This window comes from Dipodomys ordii, unplaced genomic scaffold (assembly GCF_000151885.1).
Source record: "Dipodomys ordii isolate 6190 unplaced genomic scaffold, Dord_2.0 Scaffold8, whole genome shotgun sequence".
NCBI lineage: Eukaryota > Metazoa > Chordata > Mammalia > Rodentia > Heteromyidae > Dipodomys > Dipodomys ordii.
Genome location: NW_012267224.1, coordinates 4,542,522 through 4,558,254, shown reverse-complemented (window position 1 = coordinate 4,558,254; position 15,733 = coordinate 4,542,522). Strand labels below are relative to the sequence as shown.

The 15,733-nt window shown below is 44.9% G+C and overlaps 2 protein-coding genes across 2 annotated transcripts in view; one reads left to right on the top strand and one right to left on the bottom strand.

Annotated features, from left to right (window-relative positions):
• The window catches only part of Fam184b (family with sequence similarity 184, member B), a 52,163-nt gene extending 45,919 nt beyond the window's left edge, over nucleotides 1-6,244 (top strand). The window contains exons 16-18 of the mRNA XM_013008892.1: nucleotides 1,337-1,441; nucleotides 2,999-3,198; nucleotides 5,142-6,244. Coding sequence (XP_012864346.1) covers nucleotides 1,337-1,441; nucleotides 2,999-3,198; nucleotides 5,142-5,235 — 399 coding nt within the window. The 3' untranslated portion in view covers nucleotides 5,236-6,244. The remainder of the gene's footprint in view (nucleotides 1-1,336; nucleotides 1,442-2,998; nucleotides 3,199-5,141) is intronic.
• Nucleotides 6,245-10,475: 4,231 nt separating this feature from the next.
• Med28 (mediator complex subunit 28) lies at nucleotides 10,476-15,004 on the bottom strand. Its single transcript, XM_013009178.1, has 4 exons — nucleotides 14,820-15,004; nucleotides 12,714-12,780; nucleotides 12,070-12,182; nucleotides 10,476-10,945 (listed from the first exon to the last, which is right to left on the bottom strand). Exons 1-4 carry the CDS (start codon nucleotides 14,976-14,978, stop codon nucleotides 10,748-10,750), a joined length of 537 nt encoding a protein of 178 aa, XP_012864632.1. The 5' UTR covers nucleotides 14,979-15,004; the 3' UTR covers nucleotides 10,476-10,747.
• Between the last annotated feature and the right edge of the window lie 729 nt (nucleotides 15,005-15,733).

Genomic DNA, 15,733 nt, shown 5'->3' with positions numbered 1-15,733 from the left:
AAGTGGTAGAGTGCTAGCCTTGAGCTGAAGAGCTGAGGGACAGCACCCAAGCCCAGAGTTCAGGCCCCACTACTGGACCCCCAAAAAAATTGATATAGGAAAATCAAAGGACAATAATAATATTTGCTTGATGTTTTTGGCAGTCATGTGGCTTGAATTCAGGGCCTAGGCACTCTCCCTGAGCTCTTTTGTTCAAAGCTAATGCTCTACCACTGGAGCCACAGCTCTGCTTCTGGTTGTTGAGTGGTTATTGGATGTAAAAGCTTCATGGACTTTCCTGCTCTGGCTGGCTTCAAACTGTGATGCTCAGATCTCAGTCTCCTAAGTAGCTAGGAGTCTAGACATGAGCTACTGGTGCCCAGCTGATTCTTTTTTTTTTTTTTACCTGGTAGAAAACCTGAGAAAAATCTGGAATGACTTGACATGGGATATTAGTAGAATCAATCAGATTTATCATTTAGTAATCCTCCTTTCATTAAAAATGACCACATATTTTTACGTGCAAAGCAATTCCCCAGGCTCCTTCAGAGAGTATTTCCAAGTGCCTCGGATTCTTTTTCCCAGTCATCAAGGCCTAGCATTCCTTTGGATTGTTCTTCCTTCCTTCCACCCATGATCACTTACCTTACCTCCTTGTCGCCTCCTACTTTGACCCCTGACTGATATTTAGAGCATATTAAGAAGGGCTTGCTAATTGTGAGGAATGGTGGACTCATTACAGTTCTTTCTTTAAAAAAGAATCCTTCATCCACTAGAAAAAGGTTTTCAAATTTTTATAACTGCAAAACAAATTTGCTTTAAGAATAACATAGGAGAAGGACAAACTGAAATAAGACACACACAGATTGGCCACACTTGTAGTCGAAGTGAGAGAGGGGTTGTGTTAACCTCTCTACTTGTGCATACATTAGAAAGCAACAGTGATAGAAATATAAGACAAAAGGAAAGGCCAGAAGGAAAAGAAGGTGTTCATGTGGGAGTGTATGGGGGAGTTTTATTTCACTGCCTCAAGAAGTAACATTCTGCATAGACTTGTGATTTCAAAGGCTAAGCCTGCTTGTATTTTTCTCTTGTTGAAAAATCTAGAGGGAAGGGAGTGAAGATACTTCCAGCTTCAGAGGCTGGCAGCTTGCCTGATGGACTTCCTCTCCCTCCCCTGGTCTTGTTAGCTTCCATCTCCCTAGCCATCTCCTTTCAAGTCAAACCCAGTGCCAGGGTCACTTTAGGAAGAACTGATTTCCTCAGGATACCACTGAGTCTTCTAATCTGGAAACATCTCTATGGCTCCCAGTGCCCTGTTCTTAGGCTCACTTAAATTCTGTTCTTTGCTTCCTAGGAAGAGAGAAGATTTCACTATGCTGCATTCCCCAGCACGATGTCCCATCGGAATCGCTCCTTCTCTTTCAACCCGCACCCAGGGTATTTGACCCCTTCCATGAAGGTGAGCTGTTGGGTGCCCCCATACACTTTGGTTTTTATGCGTGACACAGATCTGCTCACTTCCTTTCTCTTCAAGGTAGCAGTAGTATATTGATGGATAGTCAAATAAATCATCATTGCAAAAAGACCCACAGGAAATATAGTCCAAAGTATTAACCAATGGTGGGCACTTTGTGTAGTCTGCCCACTGTTACTCCTTTTCACTATTATTTTCTAGGAATCTGTTTTCCTAGTTATGTAATACCTCTGGTCAGGCACCTATAATCCTAGCTACTCAGGAGGCTGAGATCTGAGGATCACGGTTCAAAGCCAGCCTAGGCAGGAAAGTCCGTGAGACTTATCTCCTTAACCAGCAGAAAACCGTTAAGTGGCACTGTGGCTCAAGGGCTAGAGTGCTAGCCTTGAGCTGAAGAGCTGAGGGACAGCACCCAGGCCCAGAGTTCAAGCCCCAGGACCCACAGGAAAAAATAACAAAACAAAAACAAAACAACCCTGTCTGGGTGAGAAGAGCGTGGTACTGGGGGAAACCCAGGCCTCCCACTCGCCAGCCAGGTGCTCTCTCACTGGAGACACACTAGCCCTCTTCTGCTTTTAAGTTTGAATGTTTTTTGTTTTTAATTGCATAAAATCTCACATTTTTACCTGGGGCTGACTCAGACCAGGATTTTCCTACCTATGCCTCCCAGTAGCTGAAATTACCTGAGTGTACCACCACACACAGCCTTTTGTTTTTTTTTAATGGTGCTGGGGAATGTACTACCATATATCCTACAAATGGTACCACGGGTTGCTGTTGTTAGGGTTGGGTTTGTTTTAAGACTAGAGAACCCCAGATTGGTACTCGTAATCCTCCAAGTATTTTCCACGGCTGACAGGATAATAAACTTAAGTGACCTGAACCAACAGAGTGCATTTATAGTTTTCAATATATCTTTATGTTGACAATATTAAGTTTCATTCAAAGTTATTACTCAATAGGTTAGGCAGCCTCTGTATAAGATATTATTACATGCTCTTCCAAATTCTTAAAACAACAAAAAAAGAACCACCAAGAATGCACATGGATAAAGAGACTGTGAACATGTGCTTTTTTTTGGTTGGTTGTGGGGCTTGAACTCTGGGCCTGGGCGTGGTCCCTCAGCTCTTCAGCTCAAGGGAGCACTCTACCACTTGAGCCACAGCACCACTCCCAGTTTTCTGAGTAGTTACTGGAGATAAGAGTCTTACAGAGTTTCCTGCCCCGGCTGGCTTTGAACCATGATCCTCAGATCTTAGCCTCCTGAGTAGCTAGAATTACAGGAGTGAGCCACTGACGCCCTGCACTGAACATGTGCTTTTACAAACATAAAATAGATTGGAGAAATATGTTCAAAGTGCTGAGAATATGGCTCAGTGTACAGTAGTTATCTAGAATGCTAAAGTATTGGGTTCCAGCACTGAAAGAGAAAGATAACCTTAAAAACAATATAATTTTGAATTTTGTCTGGGTGGGCCTCATTTACTTGTCAGCAGTATGATTTGGGAGAAGTGCTAGCAGTTATTTTCCACTAACACACAGAAAAAGAAGATGGAGGAGGTACCCAGCAGAGTGGTCAGTGTGCCAAACCTTGCCTCCTATGCAAAGAACTTTCTGAGTGGAGATCTGAGCTCCAGGATCAATGCCCCTCCCATCACTAAATCTCCCAGCTTGGACCCCAGCCCCAGCTGTAGCCGACCTTACAAAGCTGCCCAGGCTCTAGATGCAAAAACTGCTCTGAGGTAAGCAGGGGTAAGTGGGTATTATTCCAGTTCTTCTAGAGGGTGTGGACAGGCACCTTTTCTGGCACCTGCTAAATGCCTGGCATTTGGGCAGATGGAAAGAATAGCAGAAGGAGCCCTGTCTGGCAGAAATGACACTAGTTAAAGACTGGAAGACTGGGTCAGAAAAGCGAGTCTCTCTTTTTAAAAAATTATTACAATGGTGATGTACAGAGGGGTTAGTTTCACAAGTCAGGTATTGAGTATATTTCTTTTTAGACAATGTAAAAGACATGTTAGCACTGTTGATTAACCATTGTTTTTACATGTATTTATTTATTTAATCTGTGTGTCTGTGTGTGCTAGTACCAGGGCTTCAATTCAGGGCCTCAGCACTATCCCTGACCTTATTTGCTCAAGCAAGCACTCAGCCACTTGATCCACACTTCCACTTCTAGATTTTTTGGTAGTTAATTGGAGGTAAGACTCATGGACTTTCCTCCCTGGGCTGGCTTCAAACCACAGTCCTCATATCTCAGCCTTCTGAGAATCTATGATTACAAGTATGAGCTTATAATTGGCAGACACTAGGTTTGAACTCAGGGCTTCATGTTTGCTAGGCAGGCACTCTACCACTTGAGTCACACCCCTATTCCCTTTTGTCTAGCTTCCTTTTCAGACTGGATGCTGGATTTGGCCTGCCCAGCCTCAGACTGGGAGTCTCTTACCTTCACCTCTTGTAGCTGGTTGACACCACACCTGGCTTGTTTTTAACTTTTTAAAATTGGGCTCGCTGTCTAATTTGTGCCCGAAATCAATAATGCATGTTGTAAAATATACCTCATTAATAACCACTAAGAATTCAAGGAAACAATGGACAAGCAAACAATAGAGACCCTTCTGTGGTGGAAACAGGAACAACACCTCAACTGTTACAGTTGTTTTTAGCTGCTCCCGGGCCAGGCCACAGGCAGATACCTTTTGAAGAGTAAAGGAGATACCAACTAGATTGGGCAACATTTTGAATTCTAGCAACAAATGCTGGCGGGGATGTGGGGGAAAAAGAACCCTACTGCACTGTTGGTGGGAATGTAAACTAGTACAAACATTCTGTACAGCAGTCTGAAGTTTTTTGAACTAAACATAAACCTTCCCTGCAACCCACCCATACCACTCCTTGGCATCTATGCTGAGCATCATGAACCATGGTCATTGCCACACTATTCACAATAGCCAAGATATGGAAACAACCCAGATGCCCCACAGTAGGTGAGTGAATCCAAATGATGTGCTACCTGTATAGAATGGAATTTTATACAGCCATTAGAAAGAATAAAATACATCATTTGCAGGGAAATGGACGGAACTAGAACTAATCATGTTAAGTAAAGTAAATCAAGACCAGAGAGACAAACGGTACATGTTCTCCCTGATATGCAGAAGTTAGGTTTAAAACACATTATGATATGACAAATTACACAGAATCCTAGATACCCACATATAATGAGACCAAAAGAGGATATAATCACAAGGGTGCAATACCCAAGTGTCTCTTCATATGTATATAAAATAATATACATACTGAAGTGAACTCTGAAGATATGGAAGCAAAGGTCTTTTTTCTTCATTTGGTTTTTCTTGTTCTGATGTCTCTGTATTTACCTTATATACAGTGTACTCACGTGCACGCCTGTGGGAGGGTGGAGAGGGCATAGTGGTGGAGTGCACCGACACTGATGGAAGCAACTACACAGCCTGTGGTGGAGGGAGGGACAGGAGAGAATGAGGGGCAGATGGCACTATTGGACCTGACATATGTACATCACTGCTGAAACAACAACAAAGTGAATTAGAACAAAAGTTAAAGACCTTTAACTGGACTATAACAAAAAAGAAAGAAGGAAGGAAGTATCTTTCCCTGGAAGAAAGAATACTCCTCAAAACCACTTTTTGCTTGTTTTTAGGCCACAAGAGGGGGAAACCACCCAAGCCAAGGAGGCCCAGCAGAAGCAGGGCTCTGCGCACCAGGAATGGTTCACCAAGTACTTTTCTTTCTAAGCCAACCTTTGGCATGCATTACAGGATGACAGAAAAGCATTTAAACCATCAGAATGAAGGAAAACTAACCAACCAAATAACTTGCTGATAATCATTTCCATATGACAGCTAAAATGAAGTTTTGGTATTAACACTTCCAGTTTCATTGTGACACACATTCGTGTAAGTATTGCTATTAGAAATAAGATACCCAGATGACAATGTTACTAACTTTCCTAACGACATGCTGTATTGCTAGGTGTCTGCATTGCAGAGCTCCACTTTGTGGTATGTCAGCCTTAGTGATTCCCAGTCTGCTTGAAAAGTGGTTTCCATTTTCCTTAGGATACTAGTCAATCTCCACTTGGAAACTTGTTGCTATGTAAAATAATGTAATTCCAAAACGCACACCTAACCTCAATAGAAAGAGGAGTAAAACAAAGTTCAAAAGACACAGAAAAGCCAATCCAATCCAAATAAACACACATGACAACCTGCTAGGAATGTACTCTAGCTTGCATAGACAGCAGGCCTTGACCACCAAGGTCTAGGTGGAGATAGACAGCGGGATAACACCTACCTCACGAGGGGCTTTGCAAGGACTAACCAAGACGGTACAACTGGAACTTTCTACAGTGTTTCCTTGCTCTGCAATGCATCTCAGTTGCAGTGACCATTGTGCCAACATGGGCCTTTTGAAGGCTCCTGGACTGTCTGTTCCTGAGTCGGCCATGCCTGTGGCCTCTGGTTTGGGACCATTTGCCTCAGAATATGTTGCATCCCCAGTGCATGGACTGTGATCAAATTGAAGGGACTTGGAACTGAACTGCTCTTGGTGCTGATCCTGCTCCCAGCCTGCAGGGACTCTTCTTACCCTCTCCCTGCCAGTGCAACACAATTAGATGAGATTCAATGCAACTTTCCGTGGGAAAAGTATCTTCTCAACCCTTTGGTGCTGCTCCAGCAAGTGGCCTATAAACACATGTAATTCTATGCAGTGTTGAAGTTTCTGCTCTCTGAATAAAACTTTAAATAACTGGATAATAACAAAATGGTTGTGATTTGTATCACTTTTCCATAAAGATAAAATTAAAGGAAGAAAAAGACTGAAAATAGAAAGTGCACATTAAGTTTGATCAGAGCTACAAAAAAAACATAGCTGATTATATACTTAAGTCATTTTGAGAGAAATATAATTAAGCTTGAAATTCACAAATTAAAGGCAAACTTATTATGTAACCAAGACAAGATGCCAGTAAGATTTCCCTTTGACACTTTTCTGTCCTTTTTTGGTAGTGCTGGGATCAAACCCAGGGCTTTGCTCATGTTAGGAATGCACTTTACCACAGAGCTACATCCTTAGCCCTAAGGTAATTTTTAAATGCAAATCTTTCTCACCCTACAGGTAATGTGGTATATTTTTTTTCCAGTATCAATTTTTTAAATCCTATTTACTTAGGGTAATTTCCAGTATAGCATAAAGACACTATCTTATCAGACTGCTATGACAAAATACCTAAGTGGGATAACATATAAACATCAGAAATGCTCAGTGGTGGATGAGACGTTGAAGATCAAGGTATCCTGTGAATATATATGCTTCAGCTTTTTGTTAGGGTAAGAATAAAGCTGTAATTACTTAGAAAAGGTATCAGTCTCTTATTTTAGTCTGCAGGATGTATGGTATTTGCAGGCATCATAAGAACCTTGTTGTCAGTTGTCTGCTACACAAAATTATGACGTGATATGTTTTGTCTTACTTTATCATACAGTTGGTGTTCAGAGGTGGCTTTTATCCATCAGAGTAACACAGCCTGGCAGTGTTACACCAGCTTCTGCTACTCTATCTCCACCTTCACTCCTGCTAAGGGGGGACAAAGTGGAAGGCAGGAGGAGCCTTTGGGTTGCAGTGCTGTCACAGAGGCCCAAAGATCATTTCTGAGAAGTCTTAGGCTGACGGGTGCTCCAGAGCAGATTGCCCATCAGAGGAAAGGGGTCCTTGTGGGGTAGGAGTGGCATACCCTGCTGGACAGGGTCACCTGCAGAATTAACATGACCCATGGCAATTAAAACTGTCCTACTCAGAGCAGCAATGCTGAGGGGCCTGAGACTGCTCCTCCACAGCTGGTGACCAAATGCTCAGCAGTGTTAGCAGTCATCAATAGCGCAAAGAAGCAGGGAATATGTAATGAGGTGGCCAGTCACGGTCACAATACAGTTGTGGTAGGAAGAGGACAGTCAGCAGCCAGAGGAAGGGGCAGAGGAAACTTAAACAAGGGGCTGGGAATAGGATGAGAGTGCAAGATCAAGGCTAACAATGAAGACAGAATAAAGATTCTTGTGTGAGTCAGACCCAGAGACAGATGGCAAAAGGGCAGACCTCATGTGGGGCTGAAGCTCTATGAAGGTAACAGCCTGAGACCCACAACATGTGATGAGCCTCTCACAGGGCAGAGCAGCAGCTGGAGACGAAGGGAAGAAGATGGGAGCTATCTATAGGAGTGGGAAGATCAGAAAAGCCCCAGAATGGCAGCCAGCTATCTGTGTTCAACAGCAGGGCTACATCAAAACAGAAAGATGTTTACAAACTTGCAAGACTGAAAAATCGCTTGACAGGTAACTTTTAAAGAAATGGCAAATACTTGTATATATTCTAGTTCAAAACACATTCACTAAGCACCGGCTACAAACGTTTGTAATCTTTTCAAGAACCAACTTCATTATTAAGACTTCTCTGAACAAAATATAGTCAAGTTTTTAACCAAGAAATCTAAAGCTGCCAATCAGAACTTGTAATCAAGTTGAAACCTTATAAGAAAAAACTTTTAAAAGCTTTGCTTAGCTGGGTACTGGTGGCTGAGATGTGAGGATTGTGGTTTGAAGCCAGATTGGGAAGGGAAGTCCATGAGACCCACCTGAAAACCACTGTGGCTCAAGTGGTGGAGCGCTAGTCTTAAGCTGAAGAGCTCAGGGCCAGCATCCAGGCCCAGAATCCAAGCCCCATGACTGAAAAAGAAAAAAAAAAAATCTTTGCTTAAGCCAGGTATGGTGGCTTATTCCTGTAAACACAGCTACGTGAGAGGCAGAGATCAGGAGAATCATGGTTCAAGTCCAGTTTGGGCAAAAGACTCAGTTACAACCAATAAGCTGGGTATGGTGCCAAGTGCTTGTAACTCTAGTGATGTGGCAGACATAGGTTCAGACCAGCCCCAGAAAAACTTCGAGACCCTATCTGAAAAATAAAAGCAGAAACTTTGGAACATGTCTTAGCAATTAGTGTACCGGTGCCTGGCAAATATAAGACCCTGAGTTCAGGTCCAGTACTGAAAAGAAAGAAAAAAAAAGCATTGTTTAACCTAAACATCCAATTAAGGGAATTTTTTGGTGTGTTTACTTGCCAGATCTGAGGCTTGAATTCAGGGTCTAGGCGCTGTCCCTCAGCTTTTTTTGCTTAAAGGCCAGTGCTCTACTACTTGAGCCACAGCCCTACTTACAGCTTTTTGGTTGTTAATTGGAGATATGAGTCTCAGATTTTTCTGTCCAGGCTGGCTCTGAACAGCTATCCTGATTTCAGCCTCCTGAATAACTAGGATTACAGGCACTGGCATCTAATTAAGGAAATTGGTTGGTCTCTGGTTGGTAATTATAGATCCATGTGCTAACACACACACACAAGCACTCCACAAAAATGAGCCTAAGTATCATATATAATGGCTAAAAAAGCCAGCTGCTGTTGGCTCATGCTTGGGGAGACTAGTGGGAGAACTGAGAATAGGAGGATTGTAATTACAAGCCATTCTGGGTAGGAAAGTTCATGAGACCCCTTCTCAAACCATATCAGAATAGCATCCAGGCTGGATCATGTGCACATGAGTGCATGGGTCGGGCTTCACGCTGGAGAACGTGTTCCAGGACACTGAGCCACAGATATGCTACGCAGAAGATTGTGGAATGTTTGGGTAAAGGGATGTAATATTGATAGACTAAGAGAGAGAAAGAGGGACATGGACCAAAAGGGCAAAACACCTGTCCCTGTGCTTGCTGTGAAGGTGAAGTCTGAGGCGCGGCGAGGAGTGTCCTGAAGGTCACCCAAGCGCGAGGCCTGTGGAGTCAAACCCATGGATAAGAACCTTCCTTAAGGAAACTGACTCTGCTCCCAAAGATTAAAACAGAACAACACAAGCGAACAAACCTCAAAACAGAAAGAACCAGAGTAAGCTTTGGCCCCTTGCAGTTCACCAGTGTCCCAAATGTCCTGCACTGGGGACAGGGCCGGTCTAGAGCTCACAATAGCTCACTGCTGTAGTGCACAGCAGCATTAGCAGATCACAACCCTCCTAAGAATGAGTAAATACTGCCCAAATATACTTACCCAAAAAAAAAACAGCACCCAGAGGATCTTCCCACTGCATTATTATACTAACGCAGAATATTCTGACCCACTAACAAAGTATCTCCAACACTATAATGCATTAGATTCCTCTGCCTGAGATAGTTCAAAGTCTTCAAACAGAAAATTTACTTATCTTTGTACACTACCATGATGGGTAGTTATGACAACAGGCCTACAACCAAATTCTTTCTCCTGATCTTCAGATTTATAGTATTTTCCCCTCAGAACATGATTAATCTGACAAATGCAAAGAATGATAAAATTATTTTTTTTAATTTAAATTAGTAAGCCAGGTCCTGGTGGCTCATTCCTATAATCCTAGCTATTCAGCAGGCTGAGATCTGAGGATCACAGTTCATAGCCAGCCTGACAGGAAAGTCTGTGAGACTCTTATCTCCAATTAACCACCAGAAAACCAGAAGTGGCACTGTGGCTCAAAGTAGTAGAGCACTAAACTTGAACAAAAACGCTCAAAGACGCCGGGCCCTGGTGGCTCACGCCTGTAATCCTAGCTACTCAGGAGGTTGAGATCAGAGGATCATGATTCAGAGCCAGCCCAGGCAGGAAAATCTGTGAAACTCTTATCTCCAATAAACCACCAGAAAACCAGAATGGCACCCTAGCTCAAGTGGTAGAGCGCTTGCCTTGAGCTGAAGAGCTGAGGGACAGTGCTCAGGCCCATGACCACCAAAAAAAAAAAACCCAAAAAACAAAACGCTCAGAGACAGCTCCCAGGCCCCGAGTTCAAGCCCCATGACTGACAAAAAAAAAAAAAAAGAATTAAAATTAATAAGTAAAAGCTCCTTAAAATTCCAACAATCTGTGTTTCCATACTAATAGTGTGAACTTAAATACAAGAAACAAATCTCCTTTGTTTATCAAAACCATAAGCATTTTATAAAGAAATCAAACTGAGTACTGTCTGAGACAAAGGGATTGAGAGTTTGAGACCAGTAGGCTATACACTCTCTCACCAGAGAGAGAAACAGACAGACAGAGACACAGACTAATAGCTCATGAAATTATGGGGGAAATTCTATGGGAACATAAAACTGACATCATCTTATTCTCCAGCAAAGCAATCTTCCAAAATCCGGGTCCACAAGAGGGATGTTTGGTGAAACTGTCCATACAGAGCCATTAAGTCTGCTTTAGAGGAGCAGGGATATTGGCGGAGGCCTGCTCCAGGTAGGCCAGGGAGCCCTGAGGGATGTCCGCTGGCTTTTTGTGCTGCAGGTTGATGTCCTCCAGCACCTGCTGCCAATGCCGCAGCTTCGTCAGGTGCTTCTGGACCAGTGTATCTTTCCGCTGCAATTCATTCCTTAGTTCTGAGACATCCTACAAATGACATGGATGGAGTAAGCCAGAGCCAACAAATACAGGGAAAACAAACACAGTTCCTCACTGTGAACACTAGGGAGAAAGCAAACTCAAAATCAAGAGTACACTCGGCTTGGGTCCAAGGTGTGAGAACCCAAAGCAACTCTTCCAATGAATGGCGTGTATCTAAAATCCTTTCATTTTAAATTTCTATTAATAACAAAGTTAAAAGAAGGGGCTGGAAAAGTGGCTCAGTGGTATACCGATTGCCTTGCATGCATGAGGCCCTGGGTTCAATTCCTTAGAACCACATAAGGAAAAAGAAAAAAGCCGGAAGTGGCGCTGTGGCTCAAGTGGTAGAGCACTAGCCTTGAGCTGAAGAGCTGAGGGACAGCGCCCAGGCCCAGAGTTCAGGCCCTATGACCGGACCCAAAAAAAAAAAAAAAGTTACAAGGTTCCACAACACTTGAGGGCAGTGAAAAGAAATGAACTTCTGATCAGTGTGATAGCAACGGCACAGCCCTCCAGAGGCTGACGCAGGGGAATCCAGAGTTCAAGGGCACCCTGGCTACACAGCAAGAGTCTCAATATCAAGTCCAAACACAGGACAAAGCTCCTCTGAAATAAGCTTTCACCTGTGCCAATGACTTTCAGCCTTTTTTAAGAAAGCTCTTCCAGGGCTGGGAAGGTGGCTCAGTGGTAGAGCGCTTGCCTTGCATGCATGAAGCCCTGGGTTCGATTCCTCAGCACAACATAAGCAAAAAGAAAAAAGCCAGAAGTGGCGCTGTGGCTCAAGTGGTAGAGCACTAGCCTTGAGCTGAAGAGCTGAGGGACAGCGCCCAGGCCCAGAGTTCAGGCCCCACGACTGGACCCCCCCCCAAAAAAAAAGAAAGAAAGGAGAAAGCTCTTCCAGGTAAGTTCTCCTAACTTCTGAGTGCTGCTCTGTCTTGAGGCTCTGCTTTTCAACCCTACTCCCCAGCTCCCTACTTACCCAGAGGGTCATGAACACTAATAACCAGCAGTGCTAGACAGTAGCAAGCTGGAGTCCTACAGTAACTCCAGGAAAAGGGTGTAACCTACCAAAGCATAATCAAAATCCTTATATTGGTCGTAAAACACTGAAGAACAAAGGAAGTTTATACCTCTTTGATAACTTGCTCTGGTTTCTGGACAGATAACTGCAATCTTTTTTGTAAGAAAAAGCATTCTGTTTGTCTTGCAATATCCAGAAACTTTTGGATACACTGATCAACACCTTAGGAAAAAAAAAAGACCAAGAAATGCAATAAAGTAAACATAAGACATATAGCGCTCCCACATAAACAGTCAGAATATTAAAGCAGCATTTTCTCATAGGCATAATCTGGGATTTTTAATCTTGGCTACAGCAATGACTCCCCAACTTCCCATGTGTAACCAACATTACACATCAGATAGCTCATGTTTTTCTTAAATGAAGCAGAGACCTTCTGTGTCATGAAAGCCATGAGGTCTCCTGAAGAAAGCCATGTCAGACTCAGTAATTAGTATCACAAACAAGGGATTATGGGGAAACACAACAGACTTTCCCCTGCCGTGTTTCCTCGCAGCTGTTTAGTCATCTAGTACCCATGTGAAAAGGGCTCATCATGACTGATACAGCAAGTCAGAAGTGTGGATACACCTCCTACATATATCTTATTTATCAAAAGAAGTTCTCAACATACACCACTGAAAAGCACTGAATACAAATGAGCACAAGAGTCTTACTGATGATAAAAAAGATGATAAAAAATGAGCTTCTTACCAGTTCGAATTTCTTCCTGATCAGTTCCATTGACATAGTCCTGACTCACAAGAGAGGCAAAGCAGGCCTGTGTGATGAAAACATCAAAAAAAAAAATGTCATCTGCACATCAAAAACCTCACTTCAGCATTGAGAAGTAACTTCTCCTGAGGCCAGCCAATAAGTTAACAATGTCTCAGCATCCAAGACAATGAAGATTTCTGGTAAACTAAATCTTAACCAGCCTCACACATGAGACAATGGTATTTGTAGGCACCATCATCTAGTCCCCCCACCCTCCTCCGCCATCTGCCCCTTCCTCACTGTTTCATTTTGCATCGGAGCCTGGATACCATTCAAACACACCTTACACCCATCCCCCTGATCCTAATGTGACTCAATTTATCAGGTGCCATCAGTAGACTCTTCCAGTCTAAATGGGGTTCCCTCCGGCTCCAGTTCTATCCTTAAGCCCAATGTATTTTTACACAATGAACTGACATTGTTATCCATTATTATTTATTCCTTGCCAGTGGGGGAAAATTCTGCCTGGTTCAACGCTGTATTGAGTCCTAGGAATACTCCAGGTTGAGGAGTAGCACAGGTCTTAGATTATCAAGCCCAATAGAGGATGTTTTCTCTCAAGGAGCAATGACTGAGATGCACGAGAGTCTGTTAAGGAGTTCCATGTGCAGGTAACTCTCAGGAAATGCACCACGACGGCCCACTTGCAGGGCAGCAGAGCCAGACAAAGAACATGATGACAGCTGTCAGAGAGTGAGGTTAGAAAGCCTCAAGTTTCAGGAAAGCAGAATCGCATCAGCAGTATGCAAACTATACTTGGTAGATGTTAGGCAAATTTATGTCATCAACTAGATGACCTCAGAAAGTAACAGATTCTTCAGCAGTCACTTTCCCTACTGGACTTCTGAGAATTTCCTCCATCCTGGCAACTGCTCAACAAATTAACTACCATTCTGTGTACTACTTGAAAAGTTAATTCTTGTCAGATTTGAGATGTAAGTAGGGAATGGGCATGCTTTGGGAAACTTATGGCTAACCAAAAGCATCCCCTTCAAGATACCAACCAACACACAAGCTGGATAGGGATATGAAGATATGAAGAAAGGTAAGAGGAATCCTAATTTGAGGAATAGTAGTCCCCTCTTACTCTTAAAAAAAAAAACCCAACAACTAAGTACACAGACCGATATACACTGTATAAAGGACATCTGTATGAAGAAGAAATGACATAGCAGTTAATTTTTAAAATGTTTTAGCCAGTGGCTCAAGCCTGTAATACTAGCTACTCAGGAGGCTAAGATCTGATTTCGGTTCAAAGCCAGCCCAGGCAGCCAAGTCCCTTGAGATTCTTATCTCCAATTAAATAACAGAAACCCGGAAGAAGCACTACCCTTCAAAGTACTAGAGTGATAGATAGCCTTGAGCAAAAAAGCTCAGGGGCAGTGCTCAGGCCCTGAGTTCAAGACCCACAGCGGCACAAGTTATCGAAGTCTGTGTCTATCTACATTTTTAAGAAGCACAGATAACTTTTCTTAAGAGTTTACAGGATGAGAGTCAGTCCTAGTTACACAAACCTAAAGTCGGCCTTAGTTTGGGACGGTTTCGCCTGTTCTCTGGGGCCCCGTTTCTCCATCCATAAAAGGAGACGGGATTAAGTAATGTCCAATTTTCTTCCCCATGGCAACACATTCGTTCCAGCAAAGGGCATGTATCGAACGACTAGAAGGAGAAAGCCAGAGAAGAGGCATCACCCAGAGGAACGGGAGAGGAGGAGGAAAGCGGGCCAGCGCCGCTGGGCGGTCTGCCCAAGCAGGGGAAGCGCAGTCTCGAGGCTGCGCTCGAACCCGGCGCGCAGACAGAAGGGCCGGCGGGCTGGGACCCCAGGGCTGAGTCCACAGTTCTCCAGAAACGTGCAGCTCACGAGCCCGCGCCTGCGCGCCTCGGCTGCACACGGCCACGGGCGCTCAGCCTGGAGGCAGCCCCGGCACCCATCCCCGCGGGGCGCCGGGCCGGGCCGGGCCGGGAGGACGCGCACGCGCACGCGCACGCGCACGCGCAGCTCTCGTTCAAGGGAAGGCTGGGAACTCCCCAGTTTCAGCTTACCTCGAATGATGACTGCAACTCGTCCACCAACGTCGTGTTAGAACTTCTCGGAGCTCCCGGCGCTGCTTGAAGAAGCGAGGCCTGGCCCGGGAGGCCCGGTGGGGGTGGCGGGGGCCCGGGGGGCTGTCCCGAGAACATCCCTCCCAGTGGAGCTGCCATACCTGGAACGACTGGAGGGGGGGGGGAGCCGACTGCGCCTGCGCAGAGCGGCGCCGCGTGACGCCACGGCCGTGCCCGGTCAGTGACGCCGCGGTGGAGGCGTGGCGTCTCGTGGGTTCCCGGAAGCCGGAAGCCGGAAGCTCAGGGCTTCAGTCGGCTCTTCGGTCTGGGCCCGGGTCTGCGTAGCTTTGCCTTTCGTTTTTCTTAACGGGAGCCGAAGGCGTTCGTGGCTTTCCAGCTGCGGTGATGCGAGGGACGCTGGCCTAGGGACGTCCTCGTGGCCTGGCTGACCCGTGAGTAGAGCTAGGCGTTCCCCCGGCCCTGCGGCCGGAGCTTGCCCGGTCCGGCTCCGGACGCCCGGCCGGCGCCGGGGACCGCGGGCCGAGACGGTCCCGCTAAGCGAGCGACCTGCGGTGCGCTGCGCGGCCCGGCAGGGTTCGGCCTGCACGGAGAAGGTCATGGCGCTGGTCTTAAACCGCTTGCTCCTAACACTCGCCCATTGATCTCTTCAGAGCCCAAGCAGTATTTTTCTTGACGATACTGTGCTTTTCCCGGCAGGTACTATTTAATAATCTTGGGGTCATCGCCATCACTCTCCTACCTCAGTCTGTGGAGAAGAGTCAATCCCAAAACTATATGTAGAAATACAGTGTAGAGATAAACGCCGAGGACCAAAGGTGAGGTGGGAAAGACACGTCCCCTTCCCAGGAGATGTGGATTAGAAGTGCTACACAAAGGGACTCCTGAAACGATCC

Coding starts and splice junctions, on each gene's coding strand:
- Med28 (XM_013009178.1), bottom strand. CDS start 14,978: ATGGCAGCTCCACTGGGAGGGATGTTCTCGGGACAGCCCCCCGGGCCC. Junction 12,781..14,819: donor AGTTGCAGTCATCATTCGAG/GTAAGCTGAAAC, acceptor TTCATCACACAG/GCCTGCTTTGCCTCTCTTGT. Junction 10,946..12,069: donor CAGAGCAAGTTATCAAAGAG/GTATAAACTTCC, acceptor TGTCATTTGTAG/GATGTCTCAGAACTAAGGAA.